This window comes from Dermochelys coriacea, chromosome 9 (genome assembly GCF_009764565.3).
Source record: "Dermochelys coriacea isolate rDerCor1 chromosome 9, rDerCor1.pri.v4, whole genome shotgun sequence".
NCBI lineage: Eukaryota > Metazoa > Chordata > Testudines > Dermochelyidae > Dermochelys > Dermochelys coriacea.
In genome coordinates this window covers 83890639-83916894 of record NC_050076.1, presented here as the reverse complement: position 1 = coordinate 83916894, position 26256 = coordinate 83890639, and the positions used below count along the sequence as shown (strand labels likewise).

The window sequence follows — 26256 nt, the reverse complement described above, 5'->3', positions numbered from 1 at the left end:
AAAAGACAAAATGCAGTTGGTAGGTTGCCTTACTAAAAAGTTTGGGAACCTCTGGTTTATAAGGAAATGAAGTGAATGTTCTAATTTTTTTTCAGTGTATTGTAATGTCTAAATTGTAATTTTGGTCTCAATGATCCTCTAATTAGAGTTTAGTTTTATGGGGGGAAATTACATAGTCCAGTCTCATTGTAAAGTAAATGTGCTGGCTTTTAGTTTATTGCTATAGACTATGGTATCTGGACTAGTTACCACCTTCATTGCCAGCAAAGAGGAAACTTTATTTATGGGTTTCTGCTTTCATATCTTGTACAGTGTTTAAATGAAAATGACTACCCCACATATTAATTTAAATAACCAATAGCTGTTTTTAATCTTATTTTTGAAAAACAACAGTATTCTCTGTTCAAAAACAACACAAAGAAAGCATAAGTAAACAAACTCTACCTTCTTCTCTGAATAAAACTCATAGTGTTATTTACTCTTTACTAACTGCTTAGTGAAGGTGTAAATGTTAAAGGCACTTAAAGCTCAAGAAATCCTTGAGAGCAGCAGTGAGCCATCAAAATGGTCTTCACTGTACTCTTAGCCAGACTAAAACAATCAGATAATCATGTAAAATTGTTATGAGCTGGGTGAAACCTCCTCATAGGTCAAATTGAAACCTTGCTGAGATTGATGGGTGTGAACTCGCCCTTCAATTAACATAAATATAAGAATACATTAATCACAAGCCCCTATCTAAGACAAAAGGGTTATATGAACACACACAGGGGTTTCTGGACTAATTGCAGTGGGCTTTTGCTGAATATTATTTGGAGGCAGAACACAGAGAAACAGAAGGGACAAGAACAGAGAGAGAGGCAGAGGCAAAAAGCAAGAAAACCAAGCAGTAGCCTGTGAGCACAATGTGACCTTGGGAAAAATGAGAGAGAGCTTTGGGGTTTATTGACTGAAAAGGCTTGGGGTTGCGTCAGGGATCAGGGCCTGCAGCAGAGCTAGTCTGTAAGCAGTCTCATCAGCACAACTGGCCTTCAGCAGTCTGCTTGATTAGCCATGAAACCTGATTGGCTGCAGAGGCCTGCAGGCTGGCTCTTAAGCCAGCAGCACCCCTAATTCCCTGTTTTCAATGCTCGGGTCTATCACTGTGCCTGTCTCAGTTTTGCTACCTTGCTTGGTATCCTGTATGCTCTAGTTCCTGATCTCTGGTTTTGACCTTTGGCTCCAGCTCCTGACTTTGGGACTCTGGTATGACCCTTGGTTCTGGTTTTGATCTTTGGCTGTGGCTCCTGATTATGGATTCTGGTTTGACCTGTGGTTCTGGTACCCGGTTTCTGCCTTCAGGTTTGACCTTTGGCTTTGGCTCCTGATGACTGGCTATGGCTATGGCTCTGACCATTAGGCCTGCTGTCTAATCTGGCCACTAGGCTAGACTGCCCTCATCCTGGTTGGCTAAGAAATGGCTCCTTTTTGTTTTTGGTTTCTCCTGTGTTCAGAGAAGCAGGACTCTGGACACCACAGGTGCTGACTCCATGGGTGCTCCAGGGCTAGAGCACCCATGGGGGAAAAATTAGTTGTTGCTCTGCACCCACTGGCTGCTAAGCTCCCCGCCCTGCCCCACTTCACCTCCTCCTCCTCCCCTAAGTACGCTGTGTCCCTGCTCGTCTGCCTACCTCCCAGTGCTTGCCACCACCAAACAGCTGCAGCAAGCTCTGGGAGGGAGGAGCGGGAATGTGGCATGCTCAGGGGAAGAGGTGGGGATTTGGAGAAGGAGTTTGAATAGGGGCAGGGAGGTGGCAGAGTTGGGGTGCGGACTTTGGGGAAGGGGTTGGAATGGGGGAGGAGGTGAGGTGGGACCAGGGGCAGAGGGGGGTCAAGCCTATGCTGTACACTTCTTGTTTTGGTTTTTTCTCTATGCAATCTTGTGTTTTGGGTGTGGTGGGGGGATGTTTTTATACAAGACATTAGACTCTAGCTAGTTCCAGCTGGAACATCTCCAGGGCCCTGAAATTTAACTAGCTGCTTGGCTCGATAATGGGGAAACAATAGCAAATAAATACCAGGTTACTAATCGTGTGGTGTTCTATATGCTATCGGCCTGTGGAATCAAGACTTCCCCCTCATAATCCTAAATAGAATGACATGAAGGATTATATTTTCAAAATTACTAGTGACTTTTGGATAGCTCAGTTTTTGGTGGCCATCTTGAGACCCCTTAAAGGTGCCTGATTTTGTTTTTCAGAGGACAGGTACTCTGCACTTCTGAAAATCGGCTCCCTTTGAGGTGTCACCAGTTGGGTGTGCACACACATTAAGGCACCCATAATCATTGGTCACTAATCATGTATTAGACCTATTAGTGAGGGGAGGGGGTTGAAGTTCTTCCTTTTAAAGCTATCGACATTCTGCTTAGAACTCTATAAGGCTGCATATCACCATGGTATATGTTAATATAAATGACTTATGACATGAAGTTTTGTAAATGGTTTGTCTAACTATACCTAGAACTATGTGTAAGGTTGGCTGTGTTCCATGGCAAACCACAGGAAAAGTCATGGCAAAATCTCTCTCTACTTACAGTAGTAGTAGCAGCTTTGCTTTGCACAAATGTTAATGAATATTTATCCTTGCAACGCTCCTGTGATGGAGGGAGATGTTATCCCCATTTTACAATGGGAATCCCTTAAATGCAAAAGTCATCAGTTTAGTTAAAAGAATAGTCATGGCACTGAATATTCAAATTACTGTCATGGGAAATTCTGGGAAAAGCCAAGCAAATATTGGTATACTTGCACTTTAATAAAATGTGCATTAAACAATTTAATCCTATGTATTTCTTGTAAACCAGTAAGAACCCCAACTTAACCATACCGGAAACATAAAAGGCACAGCCAAATTTGTAAAATGGAGGGCTCTTGCATAGTGGCAGGCTGGCCATGACAATCGTACTGGTTTTAAACGGACAACATGACTGTCTCGTCTCTCAATTACACCACTTCTACGCTAATATAATTCCAGTGGCTTCATAAGATGTAATCGCACAGCCTGTCTGATTTATAGTCCTTCAGTGCATAATGATACAGGCTGAAGACTAATAGATTACACACTTTTTTTTATAAATATTAATGGCCATGCAGGATTGTTCCCTATATTTTGTAATGCTTGGTTCTAGTTCTAGTTTAAACTAGTTCTAAAAATCCCAAGCAAGAGAAGTAGTTCCACCACGTTTCATGAAGAACTATTCTATAGCTTATTACATTTCACTTTTTTCCTGATAATTAATTTTCCCATTCTTCATTTCATCTCATTATTCCTTGTTATTTCCGTTAGTAATTTCAGACCCTACAACTATTTATACATTTTTAAGGTTTAATCTTTTTTCCATTCTGGTTCATAGATTCATGGATTTTAAGACTGTAAGGGACCATTGCACTCCTCTAGTTTGATCTCCTGCAGAACACAGGCCATAGTTCAGCCAGTAATATTTGCACCAAGCCTATATCTTGTGGCTGAATAACTTTTTCCAAATGCAAATTGATCCACTGTTACCTTATGGAGTCTGCAGGAAAATATAGTTACAATGAATCACATTCATATGCGGTGTAACTCAACTCATTTCTATGGGTTTACATTAGGGATGAAGGTGGCCCAAAAGATTTGTGAGGTATGAAATCCCTCCAATAATCTCAGTGGGATGTTAACTAGTAAACCTAATGATGACAGCTGTAATATCAAATCTGATTATTTAGCCAAAGAATCCAGATATTTGGGGATAGTGAGTGGACGTTGAATAGAGTACTCTCACTTTCTTTTACCCTCCCGTTCTGATTCCTGACTGTAATTCAGTTGACAGAACATTGGGAGCATTTTCATTCAGTCTGAGCACTGCAATCAGAGTTACCTGGGTCATTTCTTGAACAATAGGAGTCTACTTTTGGCCTAACTCCAACACTGATTCTGCTCATTTTGGAAGAATGTTTTATAGTTCTAAATCTAGCTCAGGCTTCTTTCTGAAGCTCCATTCTGTATTTTTATAGCTTGGAGAATTAATAATCGGAATTTGTTGAAATACCATAATCCCCTTAAACATCTTTTAACATTTTTAAAATTCAATATAAATGTTGTACCTTCTTAATGCTTTTTGTTAACAGTTCCCCATCCATAACTGATGCATGTAATTTGTCTGACTCCTATACTTTTATCATAAATCGCCTTTAGTGTGTGTATTTTCATGTTCTTGATATTTTACATGTCAATCTCAGGATTTCACATCCATACACACTTCAAGTCAAGTACTTCCCTGCCACTGCACGATCTCCTGTGAGCACAGCCCTGATGAGTTTTTACAGATATGGCTTTATTCTAAGCACTGCTAAGCCATTTCATGTATCTGTGTGCAGAGATGTCAAAAATGTGAGCATCTAAATGAAGGCACATCTGCCAACCTAAGGAAACAGGAAAAAATGGAAATTTTGAGAAAATAATAGGCATCTTTTATATCCTGCTGAAATATAGTTTGGACTTATTTTTATTGAAGGATTGAAATACTTAAAAGTGAATCCTATTCAGAGAGGAAGTTGGAAATTTCTTCACAGGAAAAGCTGTAGCCAAAGAGCAAAAATGTTTAGTAGGTATCAACCTGCTTAAACTAAGAGGGCAAAACTGAAGGAGGACTGTCAAGTGAACAACAAAGGGCATATTCTTGATCTAAAGTAATCAATTCTACTCATTGTTAATGCAAGCACTTATTATTTTCAAGTATCAAGCCGCTTGTAGTAAAAAAGGAATGTATTCTCACAGTCACACCAGTGCAACCCCCTTGCCTTCAATAGGATCAACCCAATGTAATTGAAGTAAGAAATTGGGTCAAATTTTTTTGATCTGGTTCTGAAAGCTACATTGCTCACAATGGTCAAATCCCCAATCACCTTCTTTGTTTGAGAAAGCAGCAATCTGGTAAGAGCTTTCCCTGATGTTAGTTTCACGCAGTCTACTCTTCTAGTCTACATTTCTGACTTCATATTCACGTGTACATTTCACTCTTCTAACCTCTTTGCCCTTCTGACCTCATTTTTCCTATTTTGAAATTGATCAAGTAAATGAAATAAAGTTGCATGTCTCTGAAATACCTTGTTTTCATGGAGTTTGTAACATGCACATCCTCTAACATTTTGCTGGTTCTGTAATGGGCACTGACTCACAGCTCTTAAATAGGGGAAATTGTCTAAATACCCACTCATCATGGATAATAAAATGTATTATGACTATCTTCAAAGTGCTGTAAAAACATTAACTAATTAGTCCTCAGAACTTCCTATGTGGCAGACTATTAATAATATTATTATTATTCCCATTTTACTGTTGGGAGAGACAGAGACTTTAAGTGACTTGCACAAAGTTACACAGAAAATGAGTGGCTGAGCAATTGCACATGCACAGGAAGTGTGTTATTAGTCTAATAATAAGAATCTGAAAAAGTGACAGAAGTGAGGACATTCAGTCACAAGGCTAAAACCCAGTCCTGTCTCATTGTCTTGTACCTATTTTAATGCAAGTGTCTCCAAATGGTGAGCATTTTTGTATAGCAATCCACTGTGATTAAAAGAATCAAATGAAATGTATAAAAGGAAGGTGCAACCATACCCAAGTCCAGTAGAATAAGTTAGAGGTTGTTTGTTTTTTAACATGGTTCTACAAAAATACCCAGTTATCCCCCTTGTATCAGCTCTCCCCAAAGACACCATATTCTTTCATCACAGCTTGACTGGATATTATCCATGTCACCCCTGATTCTACCAGATATAATCCCAGGAGAAACATGGTCCCCTAAAAGTTGAGGGCTTGGCCTCTTCAGCAATCCTTGTCCCAAGTTCCCCAGTGATTTAAGGAGTCGAAGTAATTTCCTTACCTATTAACTACGCATTTGGAGGCAATGTGGTCTAGTAGGCAGGGCTCTGAGGCCTATTACTCAGGATGTCAGGGTTCTAGTCCCTGACTCTCACTGTGACCTTAGGTATGTCCCTTCACCTGTCTAGGCCTCCATTTTCCCACCCTGTCTTGACTTTTTGGTTGATTGTCTTCCACTATGTGTGTTTTACGGTGCCTAGCACAACAGTCTTACGCTAATACAAATAATAATTGCTAGTAGGCCATAAGGCTAGGAGCAAGGAAGAAGAGCATTAAAAAACCAAAACGGGGAAACTGATGAAAGAACACAGGAAGAGGAAAAATACAGCAGAACTGGAAGGACCTTAACTGTAGAAAATGAGATTTTTTCCCCCCCAATATATTAAATACAATCTCCCTTGCAAGTATATATAAATAAAGTTGCACATCTTAACTCATAGCATAGAATCAGAGATTATAAATCTCCAAAGTAATTCAGTCCATAGTGATACAATATGAAACTTACTAAGAATTTTTTCTAAAGAAAGAGCACAGTTACAGTCCCAAGTACAGGCTGTTCACTAGAGGCCATTTTTCTAGTGAATCGTTCCATTTAATTTTAAAAGTTCCAAGTGATGGGAGTTCCCAAACAGAATGGATAAAAATAGATTATTTTTTAATAAAATTTCACTTGGATTTTTAAATTTTGTTGTTTTCTTATTAAAAATAAACCTGTTTACAATGAAACTTTATACTAAATTCAGATATGTTAAGACCTAAACTTATCTTGTAAAACATTTTAAAAAATAATGTGCTGAATCCATGACCCTCTATCAACAACTTTGATTTAATGGCTGATCTTTATAAAGAAAGAATCAGAAGAAAAATATCTAACTTTTGAGGTCAAGCTCTTTAAACATGTCACAACATGTACTGGATTAGCCCCTAGATCCCCCACAGGATCAAGCGCTTGTGTAAGTGAGTGCAAGAGACTGGCAAATCATCAAAGGCATTGGGAATTGGCCTCTGACTACAGGAGACATGATCATGCATCTCCTCAAGATCATCCACCAAGCCCACCTGGTGGTATCTTACTCCTGTTTTAAAGCTTCTTTCTACCTGAGCTCTAATTGTCTCATTTCACAATTTTAAATAAGTCACACTACTGAACTGGTGGAAGTCAGCAGCTAAGCACCTGGAGCCAGTGTTTAAGTGCTAAGCTAGCTTTTGACAGCAGTAGCCGCCTCTTCAGGCACAGAATATTTTCTTCATTTGGACTAATTCATTCAAAAGTGAGAAACTGAATTGGCATTGACAAAGGAGGAAAACTTGTCTTTCTCTTCCAGTCTATGAATAAAAATGAGGAGGTTGAGGATGAGATCTACCAGTTACAGAAGTCTGAAGGACAGACAAAGTAACTTAGGAGATTGTCAATTTCAAGAGACTTAGGCAAGTAGGAATTTAAACTCCAGTCACTTTGATTAAGGCATATTTTGAACAAATTGATAAAGTAATAAGTTACCAGGACCAGATGGTATTCACCCAAGAGTTCTGAAGGAACTCAAATATGAAATTGCAGAACTACTAACAGTGCCATGTAACCTCTCAATTAAATCAAACTCTGTACCAGATAATTGGCAGATAGCTAATGGGATGCTGATTTTTAAAGAGGCAACCCTAGCAATTCCAGGCTGGTAAGACTAACTTCAGTATCAGGCAAAGTGGATGAAACTATAGTAAAGAAAAGAATTATCATAAATAAACAATTTTTCATGAGAGGGGGGGTAACAAACGTGGATCAGGGTGATTCAGTGGATGTAGTTTCCTTGGACTTTCAGAAAGCCTTTGACAAGGTTCCTCACACACAGAAAAAGGTTCTTAAGCAAAGTAGGCCCTCATGGGATAAGAGGGAATGTCCTCTCATCAATTACTAACTCTTTCAAAGATGGAAAACAAAGGTAGGAATGAATGACCAGTTTTCACAGTGGAGAGGGGTAAATAGTGGGGTCCCCCAAGGATCTGTAGTGATCTATCCTGTTTAACATATTCAAAAATTATCTGGAAAAAGGGATAAATAGTGAGCTGGGCAAAGTTTGCAGATGATGCAAAATTACTCAAAACAGTTTAATCCAAATCCGACTGAAGAGTTACAAAGGGATCTCACAAAACTGGGTGATAGGGCAACAAAATGGCAGATGAAATTCAATGTTGATAAATGCAAAGTAATGCACATTGAAAAACATAATCCCAATTATACATACAAAATGATGGGGTCTAAATTAGCTTTTACCACTCAAGAAGGAGATCTTGAAGTTATTATGGGTGGTTCTCTGAAAACATCCACTCAATGTGCAGCGGCAGTCAAAAAAGCTAACGTTAGGAACCATTAGGAAATGAATAGAAAATACCATAATGCCACTATGTAAATCCATAGTATCCCCATACCTTGAATACTGCATGCAGTTCTGGTCACGCCCATCTCAAAAAGGATATATTAGTATTGAAAAAAGTAGAGAGAAAGGAAACAAAAACGATTAGGGTTATGGAACAACTTCCATGTCAGGAGAGATTAAAAAGACTGGGACTGGTCATCTTAGAAACTACATAGATGAGAGGGATACGACAGAGGTCTATAAATCACAAACGGTGTGTAGAAAAGTGAATATGGAAGTGTCATTTACCCCTTCACATAACAAGACCCAATGGTTACCCAATGACATGAATAGGCATTAGGTTTAAAACAAACATAAAGAAGTACTTCACACAACACACACTCAACCTGTGGAATTAATTGCTGGTGATGTTGTAAAGGCCAAAAGCATAAATGAGTCTAAAAAATAATTTGATAAGTTCCTGGAGGATAAGGTACCTCAATAGCTATTAGCCAAGATGGTGAGGGATGCAACCCCACATTCTGGGTGTGCCCACACCTCTGACTGTCAGAAGGTGGGAGCAGATGACCGGGGATGAATTACTTGATAGATTGCCCTGTGGTGGTATCTCCCTCTGAAGCATCTGCCACTGCCATTGTCGGAAGACAAGGATACTGGACTAGATGGATCATTGGTCTAACATAGTATGGCCATTCTTATGTTCTGAGGAAAATTTTCTCAAGGTCCTGAAATAATCAGTTTAAGTCACTGACTACAGTTAATCCCTCTGTTTAATAAATCATTTAGTTGCAAATGTGAAACATGTTTTGATAAGGGAAGTTTATGTATCCAAAACATTTAAGGTGGTTTTGTATAATTTTTATATGCTGTTTAGTGTGTTTAATTAAATTCTAGTCACCATCCTAATGCAGCTTGACACAAATCATGAGCAAAAACTTAATTCTCTAGCAAAAAAGTAATATTACTCACTATTTTCTAACATACTAAAATTGTGAGTTAAGAATCTGAAAATATTAAGCTATATAACTGTTTAAATAAATGTATATAGTTATAGTGTACCCTTCGAGGTAGAAAAAAAATACCAAATCTATCATAAAGGCTCTATTTAGTTGTAAAGCAATGTGTCAATGGTTATATCAACCAATGAGAATACACCTTTCTTTAGAAAATAACTGAACTAAAAATGGAAAAGTTGATTTTAAATTGAGGTGTTCCACTCGGTTTTAAATCAATCCACCCTGTTCCCAAGTGATAGGGATTCCACTACTTTCCTTGAGATTCCATTCCATTCCATTGCCTATCACATCTCACCATAAGAGTTTTCTTCTGCTATTGAGTCTTAATTTTTCCATACTTACTGTGATCTCATTACTCCTTGTAATTCACTCGTGTCACTGTAAATAATTCCTATCCTTCCTTAATGTTTGTTTTTTCAATGTATCTCCTTAGTTTCTGTAAACCAAGCTGTTAATATTTAGCTCTTTTAATCTCTTTTCCCAAATGAATCCCTCCAGTCTCCTAGTATTATTTTTGATCTCAGAGCTATGGCTATACCTCCAGCTTGGGGGTTCAATCAAACCACTCCGAATTCTCACACACATTCCTTATATGAAATGTCTACAAATATTCCTTACAAAACTAGGACTTGCTTTGGAATTTTAGGAGTAGAATTAGACAAAACATTAGAAAGTGCCTGTAGGGAAAAATTCTGCACTGGCAGGGATATGAACTGGATGATCTCCTGCATCTTTCCATCTCTAACTTCAGTGGTTTTCCTAAATTATATTACAGGCCACTGACACAATTTGTGACCTCAAGTAACCTCTTATTCTCTCTCTGTTTCAATTTACATTGAAGGGCTCTATTAATACCATTGCCTCACTGTGGAGTTGAGACTTGAATAATTGTCTGTCAAGTGAGTTAGGTCCCCAGTTAAAAGGTATGAGAGCTCTGCAAAGTAATCTTGTAATACAGTATCATTATTCTATTCTGCTGCTAAATTATAATTTATTTTCTTGCAGGATTACAGTAGGTGGCACTGTTCAGACCAAATACTGCCAAATATGATTTATGATGAAGAATCCGATTAGTAACAGAGAAATGTCATCTATATAGTTTGAAGTGAACCTTGGTCCGAAGCAATGTTGGATGTCATAGTGCAGCCTAGTAATTCCTAAGAAACCTACCTCATTAAAATCAGTTTTAAGACAGGCCTCTTTTTTGTGTCAGGCTGTCTCCCTAACTGAGCTCACAACTCTCCCTGAAGGCAACAACAGCAATAGTCAAGCTCTGGTAGCTTTTGAAGAGATCTTTGTTTGACTAATAATGTCACACAGAGTTACAGCTTCATCATGGCTCTGCATGCCAATCAGATGAGAGTACATGCACTGTTGTAATCTATGGCAAATTCCCTAATGTCCTCAACTTTCAGACTGGTGTTGAATTAGGGGCCTATTATTACCATGTTGATTTGATCTCAGAGAAACCAAAGTTGCGCTGGGGTAAACAAAGTTTCACTTGCCCAAAGAGTTCTGTGAGGTGGCTCACAGCTAAACCTATCTTGACTATAGATTCAGTTCTATACAGAGATAACAGGTCCCCTCTATGTAATGATCCATCTTAATCCAAGCAATATCTTCTCAGTCCAGATTTTATACTTCCATCTTCAGGCCTCTTGCAGTAAGAGAGAGCCCACTCTGCAATCAAGTTGAGGGTAGCTACCACAGTCAATAACGTAGGCCCTGCAGGGCTCCCAGAAGTTGCCCAAAATGGACACTCGTGTCCAAGTCTAGATACTCCTCCTGGTTTTATGGAGCCATCAAGCTGTGTGACTATTTGAATAAAGGAGATTTGGAGTTAGATTATTAAATGTCACCTTGAAACAAACAACCTCCTTTACAAGAGAGAGACTTTAAAAATTGCCAAAAAATTAATCCCAAAATGATGGAGTTGTTAGGGATGGGTGAATAACACTAATATGTGCATTCAGGTGTATTTGGTTTTGAGGGTCCAACTGTTCAGATGATCCAGCTCCACAAATAGGAATATCAGAAAGGGTGACTAGAGTAAAATCAGTTACACTGTACCTTGCAGGAATGGGGGGTGCTGTAACTCAAGACGAACAGTTTATGGAAGGAGCCAAGAAACTACCCTGGAAAGGTTTTAATACCTTGGAGGGAAGGGGAAAAGAGCTTCCGTCCTGCTCCTGTCTTCCCCTGCTCGAGGAACGTGCTGAGGCTTGGAGAATCTTCACTAGGGAATTTCCTTAAAGTACAGGACACAAGCACACTCTTCCCCCATCCCCTACCACTCTGAGAGGGAGATATGGCCTTTAGAAACTAGTACATTCCATTGTCCTGGTGCATCTAGTCCTAGAAAGAGAAGCTTTGTGTGACTGCTACTATGCTCACGTAACCTATGGTCCGTTCCGCTAGTTTAGAAGGCCAGGGGCTTGCTCAGGTGCCCAGAATCCACCACAGCCGCTGGGTGACAAAACTTGTGTTGTGAAAATGAGGAACAGGGGCAGCAGCGGTGGAGCTGGCAGCTCTGGGACGGAGCATGCAGCCACTCCAGCCCCACGCTGCATCAATCCCTGCCGAAGGAGCCCAAGATGGCTCCCTGCCTGAGTAACCCCTTACTGTCCAGGCTGCCACGGAGACAGGTGGAGCAGGCCAGGGAGCTGCCTCGGGCAGGTCTCCCCGTTGGGGGTAGGGACACTACCAGTGGCTCTGCAGCAGGCACAGGGGTTTCGCAGTCATAGTGCAGCCCTGACAGCGGTGGCCCTGAAGGGAGGGAGAGATGGACTGAAACCCGTGGCCAGGTTCCGAGCAACGCTACTCTAGAGCAGGCTCCACTTCCGGTAGCAGGCCAGGCCGGGTCAGGTGAGGGGGCATGAGGACTCTCGCCCTCGCTCCTTCTCCCCCCCTCCCACCACCCCGATCTATTCCGCCAGCATCCCACAATCCTCTCGGTCTTCTCTCTCTTTTTCAAGATGGCGTTGTTGGGGGCTCCGCGGAGCCTGGCGGCTCTCGCCGCCTTCCATCGGCGCAGGCTGCTGGCAGCTTCCCTCCTGCGGCAGCCGGCGGCCTGCGTCCACGGCTGGACAGCTGGCAGCGGGCTGAAGCGGAGCCAGCCCTCCCCGCGGATCTCTCAGGTGCGGCGGGGAACGGGGGTCCCGACCGGAACCGGCCGCTAGCGCGGAGGACCCGTGGGAGCGCCGGGCAAAGGGAGGAGAGGGGTCTGTGGGGCGGGCAGGACTCAGCCGCGGGCTCCAGTGGGGGATAGTCGGCAGTGGGGAGCAGCAAGGGCCTGGGGGTGTTAGGGGCAAGGCCGATGGGGCTGAGCTCCTGGGGAGCAAGGGGGCTCGTCGGCATGGGACTGCTGCATGGCGCCCTGTGGGGACGGGGCCCTGGCGTCAGGATTGCAGGGATCGGGGCCAGCCGGGCGGAGGACACCAGAGGAGGCGAGGGCCAAGCAGACAGAGAGTTTCTGTACAGGAGTGTTGCGGTTGGGCTTTTTTAGGGGGAGTTGGTGCCCTCTGTGTTTCTGCCTGTTTTTACTGATAAGGCATGGCTGGTGGGAAGGTTTCGTTTGTCCTTTTCCTTCTGAGCCCTCTTTGCTCTGTTACTGCTTTCAACAGTTTTGTTTTGTTTTTTAATATACTTTTTTTTTTCTTGGATGTCCTCATTCCATTGCCCTGAAAGTTTGCCTGAAAAAAATATTGTAGCTGCCTATTTGATGTGTGAGTGGATGAATATACAAAGCATAATAACATAAGAACAGCCATAGTGGGTCAGACCAAAGGTCTGTCTAGCCCCATATTCCATCTTCTGACAATGGCTAATGCCAAGTGCCCCAAAGGGAATGAACAGAAAAGGTAATCATCAAGTGATCCACCCCTGGTTGTCCATTCCCAGCTTCTCATTTCTGAGTCTGTTTTCCCCATGTTCCACCGCCAACCATCATGTAATCAAGTTATTGTACCTCTGGTGAAAAAAATCTAAGTAATGTTGACAAAGTAGGGAACTTGATGGAGCTATAGCATGAATGTAAGGGGACCTGAGTAGACAGCTGTTGCTTATTCTGTAGTGGGTAACTGGAGACCTAGTACTAATTGCACTGGCTTGAACAGATTTGGGCTTCTGACGGCCATGTAAATACTATGTTCTCTATTATATTTACATCTGTCGCTGTTAATTTTGATGCACTTTGGTTCTAATGTTTTTAAAACAATGTTGGAAGCTTTCTTAAGTAATAAGAACTGATCTTTTAATTATGAAATGTTTATAATGTAAGCAAATATTTAACACACAGTTTTGTTACATGTTGTTGGTTTATTAGATAGTGACATAAAAGGGGGACTGGTAAAGAATGAGACAGTCTTCTTATATCAAAAATACTGGATCAAACTTGATCCAGAATAACAATAGGCTGTTAAGTGGGCTAGAGGACCTGTAATTATAGTCATGGTCCAGTCTAATGGAGACACCGTGTCTGTATCAAAAAGCCACCAGCATATTCAGTGGTAATGGCATTCTCCTCTTGACTTAGAGGCCAAGAAAATAACTACTCTGAGCCTCCAGCTTCTGAAGAGCATGTTGCACCTGTGTTATATGATGCCACGCTTTTTCGTGGGGTGCTGTTTTAAAATACTTGTTTTTAACGTATAAATAAGGGCAGTCGATTAATTGCAGTTAACTCGCGTGATTAACTCAAAATTAATCATAATTAATCACATTTTAATCACACTGTTAAACAAAAGAATACCAACTGAAATTTATTAAATATTTTGGATGTTTTTCTACATTTTCATGTATATTGTATTCTGTGTTGTAATTGAAATCAAAGTGTATATTATTTTTGGTTACAAATATTTGCATTGTAAAAATGCTAAACAAAAGAAATAGTATTTTTCAATTCACCTCATGCAAGTACTGTAGTGCAATCTCTTTGTCCTGAAAGTGCAACTTACAAAAGTAGATTTATTTTTGTGTTACATAACTGCACTCAAAAACAAAACAGTGTAAAACTTCAGAGACTACAAGTACATTCAGTCCTACTTCTTGTTCAGCCAATCGCTAAGACAAACAAGTTTGTTTGCATTTGCAAGAGATAATGCTGCCCTCTTCTTATTTACGATGTCACCGGAAAGTGAGAAAAGGCATTTGCATGGCATTTTTGTAGCTGGCATTGCAAGGGATTTATGTGCCAGATATAATTTTTTTTATTAAAGTTAATGTTAAAATTTATAATATACAGGTTGAGAAAAGAGCGTCTGTACATCTGGGTATAGTGCTTAATTATCCACAAATACAATATTTGTTTTTAAAGTCATAAGATACATATAGTGCACAATCAGCAATAACCCAATTTTAGGTGAATGAATTTAAGAATACGGTTTAGATATTTAGCATCCATGCATTTGGGTACATTACTAATGAAAAATGTTATACAGTGAGTAGGTGGCGGAAAGCAAAATATATCAATGTGTGAAGATTGTCCCTCAGTAATTGAGAATTTAGGATAGGTTGTCCATTTAGAGAAAAAAACAGTCTATCAGGAAAGAGTTCAACTGATTCAATTTTTTAACCACAATAATCTCCCCAAGGGGAGGTGCACCATTACTGGAGGTACTGCAATACCAGGTCGATGCGTGGAGTGGATGGAGCAGGCTCCTATTCCATCTCCCTGTTTCAAAAATCCATGTAATATATAGTCCTCAGACAGAGGCTGTATCAGATATTAAACTGATAAGAACAAATTTAAATTTTTTATTAAAGCTAATGTTAAAATAATTATATAACACATAGGTTGAGAAAAGAATGTCTGTACATCTGGGTATAGTACTTAGATTATCCACAAATACAAAGTTTGTTTTTAAAAGTCATATGATACATAGAGTACATAATCAGCAATAACCCAAATTTAGGTGAATAGATTTAACAATACAATTTAGATATTAGAATCTGAGTACTCAGGTACATCACTCATGCATGAAAAGTTACACAGAGATTTGGTTGTGGAAAGCAAAATATATCAATGAGTGGAGATTGTCTCTCAGTAATTGAGAATTAAACATTTAATTAATTTAATTAATGAAAGTAAGCCCTTTCATGCTTCGGCCACCATTCCAGAAAACATGCTTCAATGTTGATGACGCTTGTTTAAAAAAAAAAAAAAAAAAAAAAAAAAAAAAAAAGTGTTAATTAAATTTGTGACTGAACTCCTTTGGGGAGAATTGTATGTCTCCTGCTCTGTTTTACCTGCATTCTGCCATATATTTCTTGTTATAACAGTCTTGGATGATGACCCAGCACATGCTGTTCATTTTAAGAACACTTTCACTGCAGATTTGACAAAATGCAAAGAAGGTACCTGTGACGGGTTGGATCACGGAAACCCCCTTGGGGCTGCCAACTGATGTGCCAAGTCTACTACTACTTCCCCTGCTTTCCCTATCAGTTTGGGACTCCAGCACCCTGTCTTGCTGAGCCAGAAACGCCAGTCTGCTCCAACACGGACCCAGGGTCTGAACCATGTCCCTAATAGCAGTAGGCTTAACTGAAAGCAGCTTACAGAAGTGTGCCTGCCTTTAACACTCAGATGCCTAACTCCCAGTGGGGTCCAAACCCTAAATAATTCTGTTTTACCCTGTATAAATTGATTGCCCTCTATAACACTGATAGAAAGGTATGTACAGCTGTTCTTCCCCTCCTCCCCCAGGTATTAATACATGCTCTGGGTTAATAAATGAAAAGTGATTTTATTAAAGACACAAAGTAGGATTTAAGTGGTTTCAAGTAGTAACAGACGGAACAAAGTGAATTACCAAAATAAAATAAAACACGCAAGTCTAAGTCTAGTACAGTAATAAAACTGATAAAATAATACAGATAAAATCTCACCCTCAGAGATGTTTCGGTAAGTTTCTTTCACAGACTGGACGCCTTCCTAGTCTGGGCACAATCCGTTCCCCTGGTACAGCCCTTGTTCCAGTTCAGGTGGTAGCTAGGGGATTTCTCATGATGACCGCCGGTCATAGTGGCCTAGTTGAGCAGGATCTGTGCACAGCTATTGCTTTGAGATACTAATGGTGATTTTTAAGTGAGTTTTAAGTGTCGTGGCTGGAGAACAGACAAAGTTGTTACTGGTTTGTTATTTTATGTTTGCTTATTTCAGGAAAGGGAAATAGGGACAGAAAAGGAAGAAGAATAATTAAGAGTGAAGATCAGAACAAGCTAGAACTTCACAGGTTGCAAATTACCCAGAAAGTCTGAACACTGGGCCCTGGGAAAGTCTTTGTTAACTAAGAAGCACCTGAGCTGAGTGCATCCCAGTTTCAGTAAACTGCAGAGGGGCCGTGGCCCAGCACAAGAAAGCAGGAAAATGACTACCAGTGAAGAAGCTAATAAACTATAGCTGGCTAGACTGGAAGCAAAAGAGAGAGAAAACGAACATAAGAGACAGATAGAATTAAGACCATTAGAAATTAATGCGGAGGAGGCTGCCCACAAGAGAGCTGTGGAGGCAGAAACAGCCAGGGTGGAGGCAGAAGAGGCTGCCCATGAGAGAGCTATGGAGGCCCAGAAGCATGAACTGGCTGTTATGGAGTTGAAGAGACAAAACCCTTCAGCTGCTGGCTCCACTTCCCCAAAAATCCACAAATGGGAGCGACTATGCCCCCAGTATGATGAATCCAGCGATATTGCGGAATATTTCGTCACCTTTGAGAGACTGTGCACCCTCCATGTGATCCCTGAAGACCAAAAGATGACTACATTGATAACAAAATTGACTGGCAGAGCTCTGGACATATTCAATAAGATGCCTATTGATGATGCTTCAAATTATGGTAAATTTAAGGAACTGGTTCTGAAACAGTTTCAGGTTACACCTGAAACCTACAGGATTAAATTCAGGAGTCTTAAGAGGGGATCTGGATTGAGTAATGTGGTTTATGTAAATGAAATGAGAGATTAGGTAGATAAGTGGGTGAGGGGGAAAGGCATTACAAGCTGTGAAGGAATGTGTGATTTGGTTACTCAGGAACAATTCCTGAATATGTGCAGTGATGATGTAAAACAGTAAAACAGTAATTGTGGGACAAAAAGGTGCAGTGGGAGAATTAGCTGGGTATGCAGACTCTTATGAGCAAGCGCAAGCTGCAATTAAACATAAACCACTGGCAGAGAGGTACAGGGTTGGTGGAAAGCAAAACCACTGTTTTGCCCCTGGAAGAAAGGAGGCTGGGCGTTCACCTCCCCATTCCCCAGTTACTCGTCCCAAATTTCCTGCACAAGCAGGGGATCCCAGAAGGTGCTTTCACTGCAGTTCCCCAGGGCACCTGAGAAGCAGCTGTCCCAAATTAATGGTGAGTAAACCTCCATTGTCCCATGTTAGCTCAGTTGCCCTCAGTCCTGAGTCCCCAGAAGGCACTCCTACATCTTATCACACCAGCTTGGTGGACATGGGGCCTAGTGAAGTGGACAGGGAACATATCAAGGTTGTCAAGATTGATGGCATGGAGTGTCTGGGATGGAGGGATACAGTGGCTTAATTCTCTCTGGTTCAGACTTAGGTCTGGGTTTGCAGCAGGCTAGCCGGTCTGGCTCAAACTTGGCAGGGCACTAAAGTCCTAAGCTGACAGTGCAGGAAAGCAGGAGCAGAAGTAGTCTTGGCACATCAGGGGCAGTCCCAAGGGGGTTTCTGTGATCCAACCTGTCACAGTACCAGTGTGAGATTTCTAAAAATAGCTACAGCACTTGACCCAAGGTTTAAGAATCTGAAGTGCCTTCCAAAACCTTAGAGGGAGGAGGTGTGGAGCATGCTTTCAGAAGTCTTAAAAGAGCAACACTCCGATGCGGAAACTACAAAACCCGAACCACCAAAAAGAAAATGAACTTCTGCTGGTGGCATCTGACTCAGATAATGAAAATGAACATGCATCGGTCCGCACTGCTTTGTATTGTTATCAAGCAGAACCTGTCATCAGCATGGACGAATGTCCCCTGGAATAGTGATTTAAGCATGAAGGGACATACGAATCTTTAGCACATCTGGCATGTGAATATCTTGTAACGCCGGCTACAACAGTGCCATGTGAATGCCTGTTCTCACTTTCAGGTGACATAAACAACAAGCGGGCAGTATTATCTCCTGCAAATGTAAACAAACTAGTTTGTCCAAGCAATTGGCTGAACAAGAAGTAGGGCTGAGTGGGCTTTGTTGGCTCTAAAATTTTACATTTGTTTTATTTTTGAGTGCAGGTTTTTTTGTACATAAGTCTACATTTGTAAGTTCAACTTTCATGATAAAGAGATTGCACTACAGTACTTATATTAGGTGAATTGAAAAATACTATTTTTTATATTTTTACAGTGCAAATACTTGTAATCAAAGATAAATATAAAGTGAGCATTGTATGCTTTGTATTCTGGGTTGTAATTGAAATCAATATATTTGAAAATGTAGAAAACACCCACAAATATTGAAATAAATGGTATTCTGTTATTGTTTAACAGTGCGATTAGTTGCAATTAATTTTTTTAATCCCTTGACGGCCGTACTATAAATCCTTAAATTAGTTGGGCCCTGATAACCTCAGAGATGGCTTCTCTTCTTATGGCCCTGTCTAAACTATGAACTCCTATTCTATCTCTCTAAGGCTTTTAAACACAAGTGCATACAAAGTAAAAAAAAAAAAAAAAAAAAAAAAAAAACTTTTTTTTTTTTTTTTTAAATATGTAACTAGTTGTGACCAGTTCTAGGAGTCTGTATTTAAAAAAAAATATCAAATCCTTTCACACTGGCTAGTAGGTTTAGGCCACAGGTTAGGAAGTGTCTGTGCTACCACCCAAACCATGCTCATTGTACTCTAAAAGGAGTAAAACAGTCTACAGTAAAAGCTGTTTTATCCAGCATGTTGGGGGAATTGGGGGTGCTGGTAAGTGGAAAAATTCCAGTTAACTAAGAGGGAGTGAGTTTGGGTGCAGGAGGCGGTGCAGGGTTGGGGCTTTGGAGGGGATGTGGGACACGGGCTCTGGGAGGGAGTTTGGGTGTGGGAGGGGGGCTTGGGGCACGGGGTTGCGATGAGGAAGGGGTTTCAGGGTGCCAGATCCGGGGGGGCACTTACGTGACTCCATGTAAGTGGTGAGCTGTCCCTGCTGTTCCTAGGCCAAGGCGTGGCTCTGTGCGCTGTTCCGTTCCCGCCCCGCCCCACCCCGCCCCAAATGCTGGCTCTGCAGCTCCCTTTAACTGGGAACCACAGCCAATGGGAGCTGTGGGGCTAGCACCTGCATGCGGAGGCAGCGTGCAGAGCTGCCTAGCCATGCCTCTGCCTAGGAGCAGCAGGGACAGGTTGCCGCTTGCGGGGAGCCACCCGAGGTGAGCGCCGCCTGGATCCAGCACCCCAACCCCTCCCATGCCCCAACTACCTGCCCTGAGCCCCCAGCACCTAAACTCCCTCCCAGAGCCCATGTTCCACACCTCCTCCTGTGCCCCAACCACTCTCTCTCACCCTTTCTCACTCTGAACCTTTTATGGCCATTCCTCCTCTTAGGAACAGCAGGGTCATGTCACATCTTCCAGGGAGCCATGAGGCACCAGGTAGAGAGCCTGCCGGCCCAGTGCCAACCAGACTATAAACTGGACTTTCTTGAAGATTAGAAATGCTGGTTTATAGAGTTTTCTGGTTGGTACAGGGCCTGATAACACAGCTTTTATTGTATTATAATGTCTGCTGTTGTATTTAATTATAACTATCAACTTTTTTTTTTTAAAATGTGTGGAGCTTGTTGAATAGTAGAAAAATACTTATTGAATGTATAAATTGATAGAATAGTATTTGACCTGCTGTTAAAACTGGTTGATTGAGTAAATATTTACTTTAATTTTTTTTTCACTTAATCATAGGACTGGAAGTGACCTTGAGAGGTCACCTAGTCCAGTCCCCTGCACTCATGGCAGGACTAAGTATTATCTATTAAAATAATGTTGAAATTTTGCCAAATAATGTTTTATACCTCTCTTCATTGTTGTCATCACATGACTTTTTTTAGTACAGTTCATGGTGTATTTTCCATAGACTATTATAATTTTTACAAATTTATTATTGCTATTTATAAAATATTGTAACACCAACCATAGCAGATCTAGTTTTAATTTTTTTAAAGCAAATCATCATAAAGGCTGCTGTAATCTAGAATCGCTGAAAACCTATTTACAGTCTAATTCCCTGTCATTGTTAACTCTATTAAATTCAGAATGTTGCCCTGCAATGTTAAAGATTAAATTCAGTAGCAACCAGAGTAACTAATAAGAACGAAAGGCAACTGTAAGAGTCTCTGCTAAAACGGGCCAACTAGTATGTGACTGACAGTACAATATTGTATAGAGAATCACCAGGGAGCCCTGTGGTAGCTAATTTTCTTTTACAAGCACCACTCTGTAATAATTCCAATCGGATGCTAGCTTATGAGAATAACCCTGCTTATGAAACACAGTTAAGATTTAGTCTATAAATTGGAATAGTTTTTAACTGGGTTAAGGGACAATCTTATTTAGCTATATCTGAGAGAAAATCAGAATTTCTGCCTCACAGGAAATTCTGATATTTCAATAGTTGTGTTTTTGCCCCGAATTGAAAAGAAAAATCAAAATATCAAAATTTTTAGTGAAACAAAAAGTCTGAAAAAGTTTAATTGCAGAATTGTTGAAATAAGTTCTTGTTAATTTCAATTTTAAATAGGTTTATTTTTATGGCAGCCTATGCTAAAGGCCTAAGCTTGCTATGATCTACTAAAATAATTTAAGTTGAATTTTAAAAAAAAAATCAAGCAGTGCATGTTTGCTGCCAAAGTTTTAAAGAAAGTCAAACCACTGAACTCTTGGAAGTCACAGGCTAAGCCCCTGGGACCAGAGTTTGAAGTGCTAAGCCAGCTTTTGACAGCTGTCACCTTTCTAGTGGGTGCAGAAAATATTTTATTCTTTTCAATTTATTCAGTCAGTTTAGTAAAAGGACTAGTTCATTCAAACTTGAGAAACTGATTTGGGAAAGCTTTTTTCCTCTTTCAGTCTGTAAATAAAAACAAGTAATGAGTTCTAGTTCTAAAGTCTTGAAGGACATGGCAACAAGAAACAATAAATTCAACTTCAGATAATACTTCCTGATTTGAAAAATCAATTAGTTTTAAATGCAGAATATGTTTTGATAAACTTATTTTTTTCTCATGTATCCAGTACATTTAATCTAGCTTTATTTAACTAACTGCACAAAATCAGCATTTTATTTAGTTTTAATTTAATTCCAATTTCCATCCAAATGCAACTTGACACAAATCGCAAGTAAAAAATTAATAATCTAATAAATAAAAATATCATTCACCATTTTCTAATATAATAAATACGTAAAAATAAAGAATCTTAATAAATGTATGTTAATCTATATAACTGATTAAATTTATATGGGTATAGTGTGTCCTGGAGATTATTAAATAGTGGTTCCAAATTTAATGTATAGGTTGAATTGAGCTGAATACCTAAAGTCTGTTAACTTCCGGATAAGTCTGAATCCTTCTCATACCTTAACATATCACTTATGGCATGAATGATCCTCTGTCATTCCTTCTTCAGCTGCCCAGTAGTATTCCCACTGTGGCATGAACTCTGGCTTCGTTATTAACATATGTCCCAGCTGTTTCCATCTTTTCTTGATATCTTTAGAGATAATGGGCTGTTGCACTTTGACAAATCTCGGTATTTGTTATAAATTCCATTTCATTCCATTTAATACCTAGTATTTTTCTAAGGCATTTGCTTTTAAAGGCATTTGGATATCTGTATTTTTGGATTTCCAGCTTTCATATCCATATGTTCAGACAGAAATAACATTTTAGTGGAAGTTTCAGAATTTCATCTTTAAACTAGATTTTTGATGACCAAATCTTGTTTAAGGTAGCGTATGCAGCTGCTGCCTTGCCAATTCATGACACTATTTCCTTCTGGACATCCCTGTGGGTTTAACGTTAGTGTCAAGGTTTGTTAGTAGATTCACTTCCTGTATTCCTTTGCCTTCCAAAGTAATATTAGAGTTGCGAGATGCTGGAGTTCTCGTTTAATTTTTTTCTTCATAACTGATTATTAACCCTGCCTTTTTAATAACGCTGGACAGTCTTTCGGTCTTTACTTGCATTTTGGTTGAGCTGTCACTTAGAAGACCTATGTCATCAGCAACATCTAGATCTTCTAAGGTACTGTTGAACCTTGTGATGCCTGTGTTGTATCTATCTATACTTTCTCTGATTATGAAGTCAATAACATTGACAAGCAGTAGCAGTGAGAGAAGGCTTCATTGTTTGATACCAGTTCAGTGCCTGTCTTATTTTGAAATAATCTCATGTTTAAAAGATCTGTGTTAATAATCCTACTGCATAGTTAACTTCTAAGTGCTTCGTAAGTGCTAGAATACGTATATTTTGGAAATGTACTTTACTGTGGGTGTTTTTAAAAGTATTTTCAGAAAGCAAATAATTTTTACTGGTTTTTTCTAAATTGGTCAGCAGTATACTCCATTTTATCTACTTCTGTTGCTGGTGGGGTTTTTTTTTGTTTTTGTTTTTGCATCTTGACATTTTCCATTTTTATCTCTATTTCCTGACATTTGTTCGGTAATTCTCTCTCCCTTTTCCCCTCACTTATTTATTTATATTTTTTAAAAGAACATTCTATAACTTGCATATACATACTGTAGAAGGTGAAATCTAAACATCAAGTCACCTTTAAAGTCCAGACAATTTTTATTCCCTTCCATTAGAATTTTGTGGCAAAGTCCTAAATGAAAATTCAGTTTCATTGAAACAATGAATTGTAACAGGGAAGCACCCTTCCCCCGCTGCTGAAATGCCAGAGTGGTGCAGAAAATGCTTTGCTATATTCTTGTGCAGTGGTGACCTGGAGCCGGTTTGCCCAAACTGGTTGTTAAATTTTGAAGCAGTTTTAGAACCGGTTGTTAACCCGCTTCCCTGCAGGGGGCACTGAGGCTTTGATGGGCTCCGGCCGAGAAGTGATGTAATTCCTCCTCTGGCCACCGGGGGCGCTGTGCTGCCGGAGCCATGTGGGCTGCCGCCTGGCCCTGGGCACAAGCCCTGTTGCTGCTGCCTCCCTGGCCCTGGGACTCCCGCTGCTGCCTGGTGGGTCCCCGGCTGCTCTGCTGGGCCTGGGCTGCGTCCTGCTGCTCAGGCTGCTCCGAGCCGCTCTCCCCATGAGTACCCACCACCCTGCCCACAACCAGCCCCTCATCCCCTGCCCTGCCTGCAGCCAGCCCCTGCCGCACCCCCTGCCCTGTCTCCAGCCAACCCCTGCTGCACCCCCCTGCCTGAAGCTAGCCAGCCCCACACCCCCCGTCTCCAGCCAACCCCTGCCACACCTCCCTGCAGCCCTTCCCGAAGCCAGCCAGCCCCGCACCCCCCTGCCCTGCCTGCAGCCAGCCTCACTCCCCCAGCCAGCCCCACACCCCCTTGCCTCCAGCCAGCTCCGCAACCCCTGACCTGCCCGCAGCCCAGCCCCCTGCCTCCAGCTAGCCCTGTCCCATGCCCCTGTCTGCAGCTGGCCCTACGTCCACTGGTGTCCTGGAGTTCCCAGGGCAGTAACCCTGCACACCTGCTTCAATGAGGGCGGCAGTGAGCGGAGCAGCTGGGACCCACACATGTGTACACCCTAGGGTGACCAGACAGCAAGTGTGAAAAATCAGGACAGGGGGTGGGGGGTAATAGGAGCCTATATAAGAAAAAGACTCCAAAATCAGGACTGTCCCTATAAAATCAGGACATCTGGTCATGCTAGCCCACCCCCAGGGAGTGGCGGGGAACCACGCATGTGAAACAGAGCTCATCTCTAGTTCAGGCCCATCTCTTTAAAAAAGAACTTTAGGTAGGGTTAACATACATCCGTATTTTCCCGGACATGTCATACTTTTTGGTTCTTAAATCGCCATCCTGGAGGAATTTTTAAATTTTAAAAGACAATTGTGACAATCATTTACTCACATAGAGAGGTACCAGTTATATTACTAATATACAAGTCAGAATTCTTGCTGTCAGCTATCGATATCTTTGGTAATACATTCCAGTAGATGTTGCAAAATAACTTCTTTTGTTGTTGTTGTTTTTTTGGGGGGGCGGGGCGGGTTTCCCAAATAAAATTCTTGGTAGTCTTGCTCATAAATGGAAACGACCAAAACTGTAGAAATGGAAAGAAGAATTATAAAGTAAGAGTATTGTAAACACATCTCAAATGTTACTACATCTAAATATTAAAATGAATGAACAATCCTTGAAAAACTCTTGAGTAGCTATTATTTCAGTTTGATCATCTTAAACCTGTATTTATTGCAGAAGTATGTTATTTGACGAGCTTTTCATTACCATTGGTTCTGATTAAATGCCTGTGACAAACATAATTCTATCACAGACCAGAATAAAGTTCTTATTATTTGCTTAGATCAATAAAATGGTTGGATGGAAATAAATTAAATGACAAAAGACTGTTCAGATGATGATGGGGTCTTGTTTTTAAACTTGTGCAAGACAAGAAATTCAGAGATAAGGCAGAAACTTGGTCCTTATCCTGTCCATTTGTGATGAGGTACTGCAGCACTATTCTAAAACCTGTGCAATATTTACCTGCACAATGGATTTAAAACAAAAAAATAAAATGAGTTCATCAACTTGAAACATTCATTGTTGGTCTATTTTGAATTATCTTGAAGAGTTGCAGCTTTAGAAGATTTTTAACAGGAAGATTTCAGAGAGTGATGCATAAGTGGGAATGTAGTCTTAGGCTGTCTGCTTTCGAATGAAGTAGACATAAATTTTTAGTTAGTTAGTTCTCAAACTTTTACTGGTGACCCCTTTCACATAGCAAGCCTCTGAATGCGACCCACACCCAATTAACAACTTTAAATATATTTAACACCATTATAAATGCAGGAGGCAAAGCAGGGTGGAGGCTGACAGCTTGCAATCCTCCCCCCCAATGTAATAACCTCGTGACCCACTGTTTGAGAACCCCTGGTTATATTGCATAGAGTAACCCCATCAGACTTTCATTTCTGTCGTTACCTTACAGTTTCTAAGCAGTCCACAACTGTTCAAAAAAACCAAAACTATTATTATTCTGACCCTTGTATTGTTGAGTGAGATTGAGTTTAGGCTATTGGTTTGACACTTGGGGACCTAGTAAAGGAAGGAATAATTAATCTAAAGCACTATTTGTTTATTCTTCCAACTATTTATTATTAATAATAATTTGTTATTGTAATGCCAAGGATCTGTACTAATGGACTAGGACCCCATGGTCTAGGTGCTGTAGAAACACAGAACAAGAGATGGTCACAGACAGATGGGGGAGTGTAAAGAAGCAATGAGACAATATTGGCAAGCACCACAGGCAGTGATCTCAGTACATTAACCGTTGTCAAGTTTTTGTACAACTCGCAGAAAAAGTGAGTTTTAAGGAGGGATTTGAAGTGGCTTTCGGGATGTCTACAGGGAACTCCTCCCAAGCGTGAGGGGCAGCACAGGAGATAAGCACAAAGGTGCTTGTTTTAAAATACTGTACAACCAGTGGGCAATGGAGGCTGGCATCAGGCAGGAGTCAAACTCTTTACACTGAATGAGAGGCGATAGGTAAGGTGGGTGTAGGCCTTGAAGAACCTTGAAAGTAAAGACATTTAATGCATGTTTTAGCAAGAGCTGTCACTTCCACACTCGCATTACTTTTAAAAACTATTCTAGTCAGCAAACATTAGTTTCCTTTGAGCTTGTTGGGTGCAACAGAAGGCAATAATTGCTGAAATGAAACTTCATTGACAGAACACCTAATCTCAGAAAGAAGTGGGGACAAAATAAATGAAAAGTCCAAACAGAATGGTGGTTCTCTTTCTTATTTTATGGGGGAAATAACTATTAAAAAATAGAAAAAGGCT

General features: G+C 40.6%; 1 protein-coding gene, 2 long non-coding RNA genes and 1 other non-coding gene across 4 annotated transcripts in view; 2 read left to right on the top strand and 2 right to left on the bottom strand.

Moving 5' to 3' along the window:
• The first annotated feature begins 1141 nt into the window (after positions 1-1141).
• Positions 1142-10732, top strand: LOC119861735. Its single transcript, XR_005295011.2, has 3 exons — positions 1142-1245; positions 10134-10215; positions 10298-10732. It is a non-coding gene; the product is annotated as an uncharacterized LOC119861735 (long non-coding RNA).
• On the bottom strand, positions 10491-12176 carry LOC122455668. Its single transcript, XR_006274036.1, has 2 exons — positions 11363-12176; positions 10491-11099 (listed from the first exon to the last, which is right to left on the bottom strand). It is a non-coding gene; the product is annotated as an uncharacterized LOC122455668 (long non-coding RNA).
• ABCB7 (ATP binding cassette subfamily B member 7) overlaps positions 12160-26256 on the top strand; it is a 74121-nt gene continuing 60024 nt past the window's right edge. The window contains exon 1 of the mRNA XM_038416241.2: positions 12160-12429. Coding sequence (XP_038272169.1) covers positions 12268-12429 — 162 coding nt within the window. The 5' untranslated portion in view covers positions 12160-12267. The remainder of the gene's footprint in view (positions 12430-26256) is intronic.
• Positions 14884-15074, bottom strand: LOC119861965. Its single transcript, XR_005295083.1, has one exon. It is a non-coding gene; the product is annotated as a U2 spliceosomal RNA (small nuclear RNA).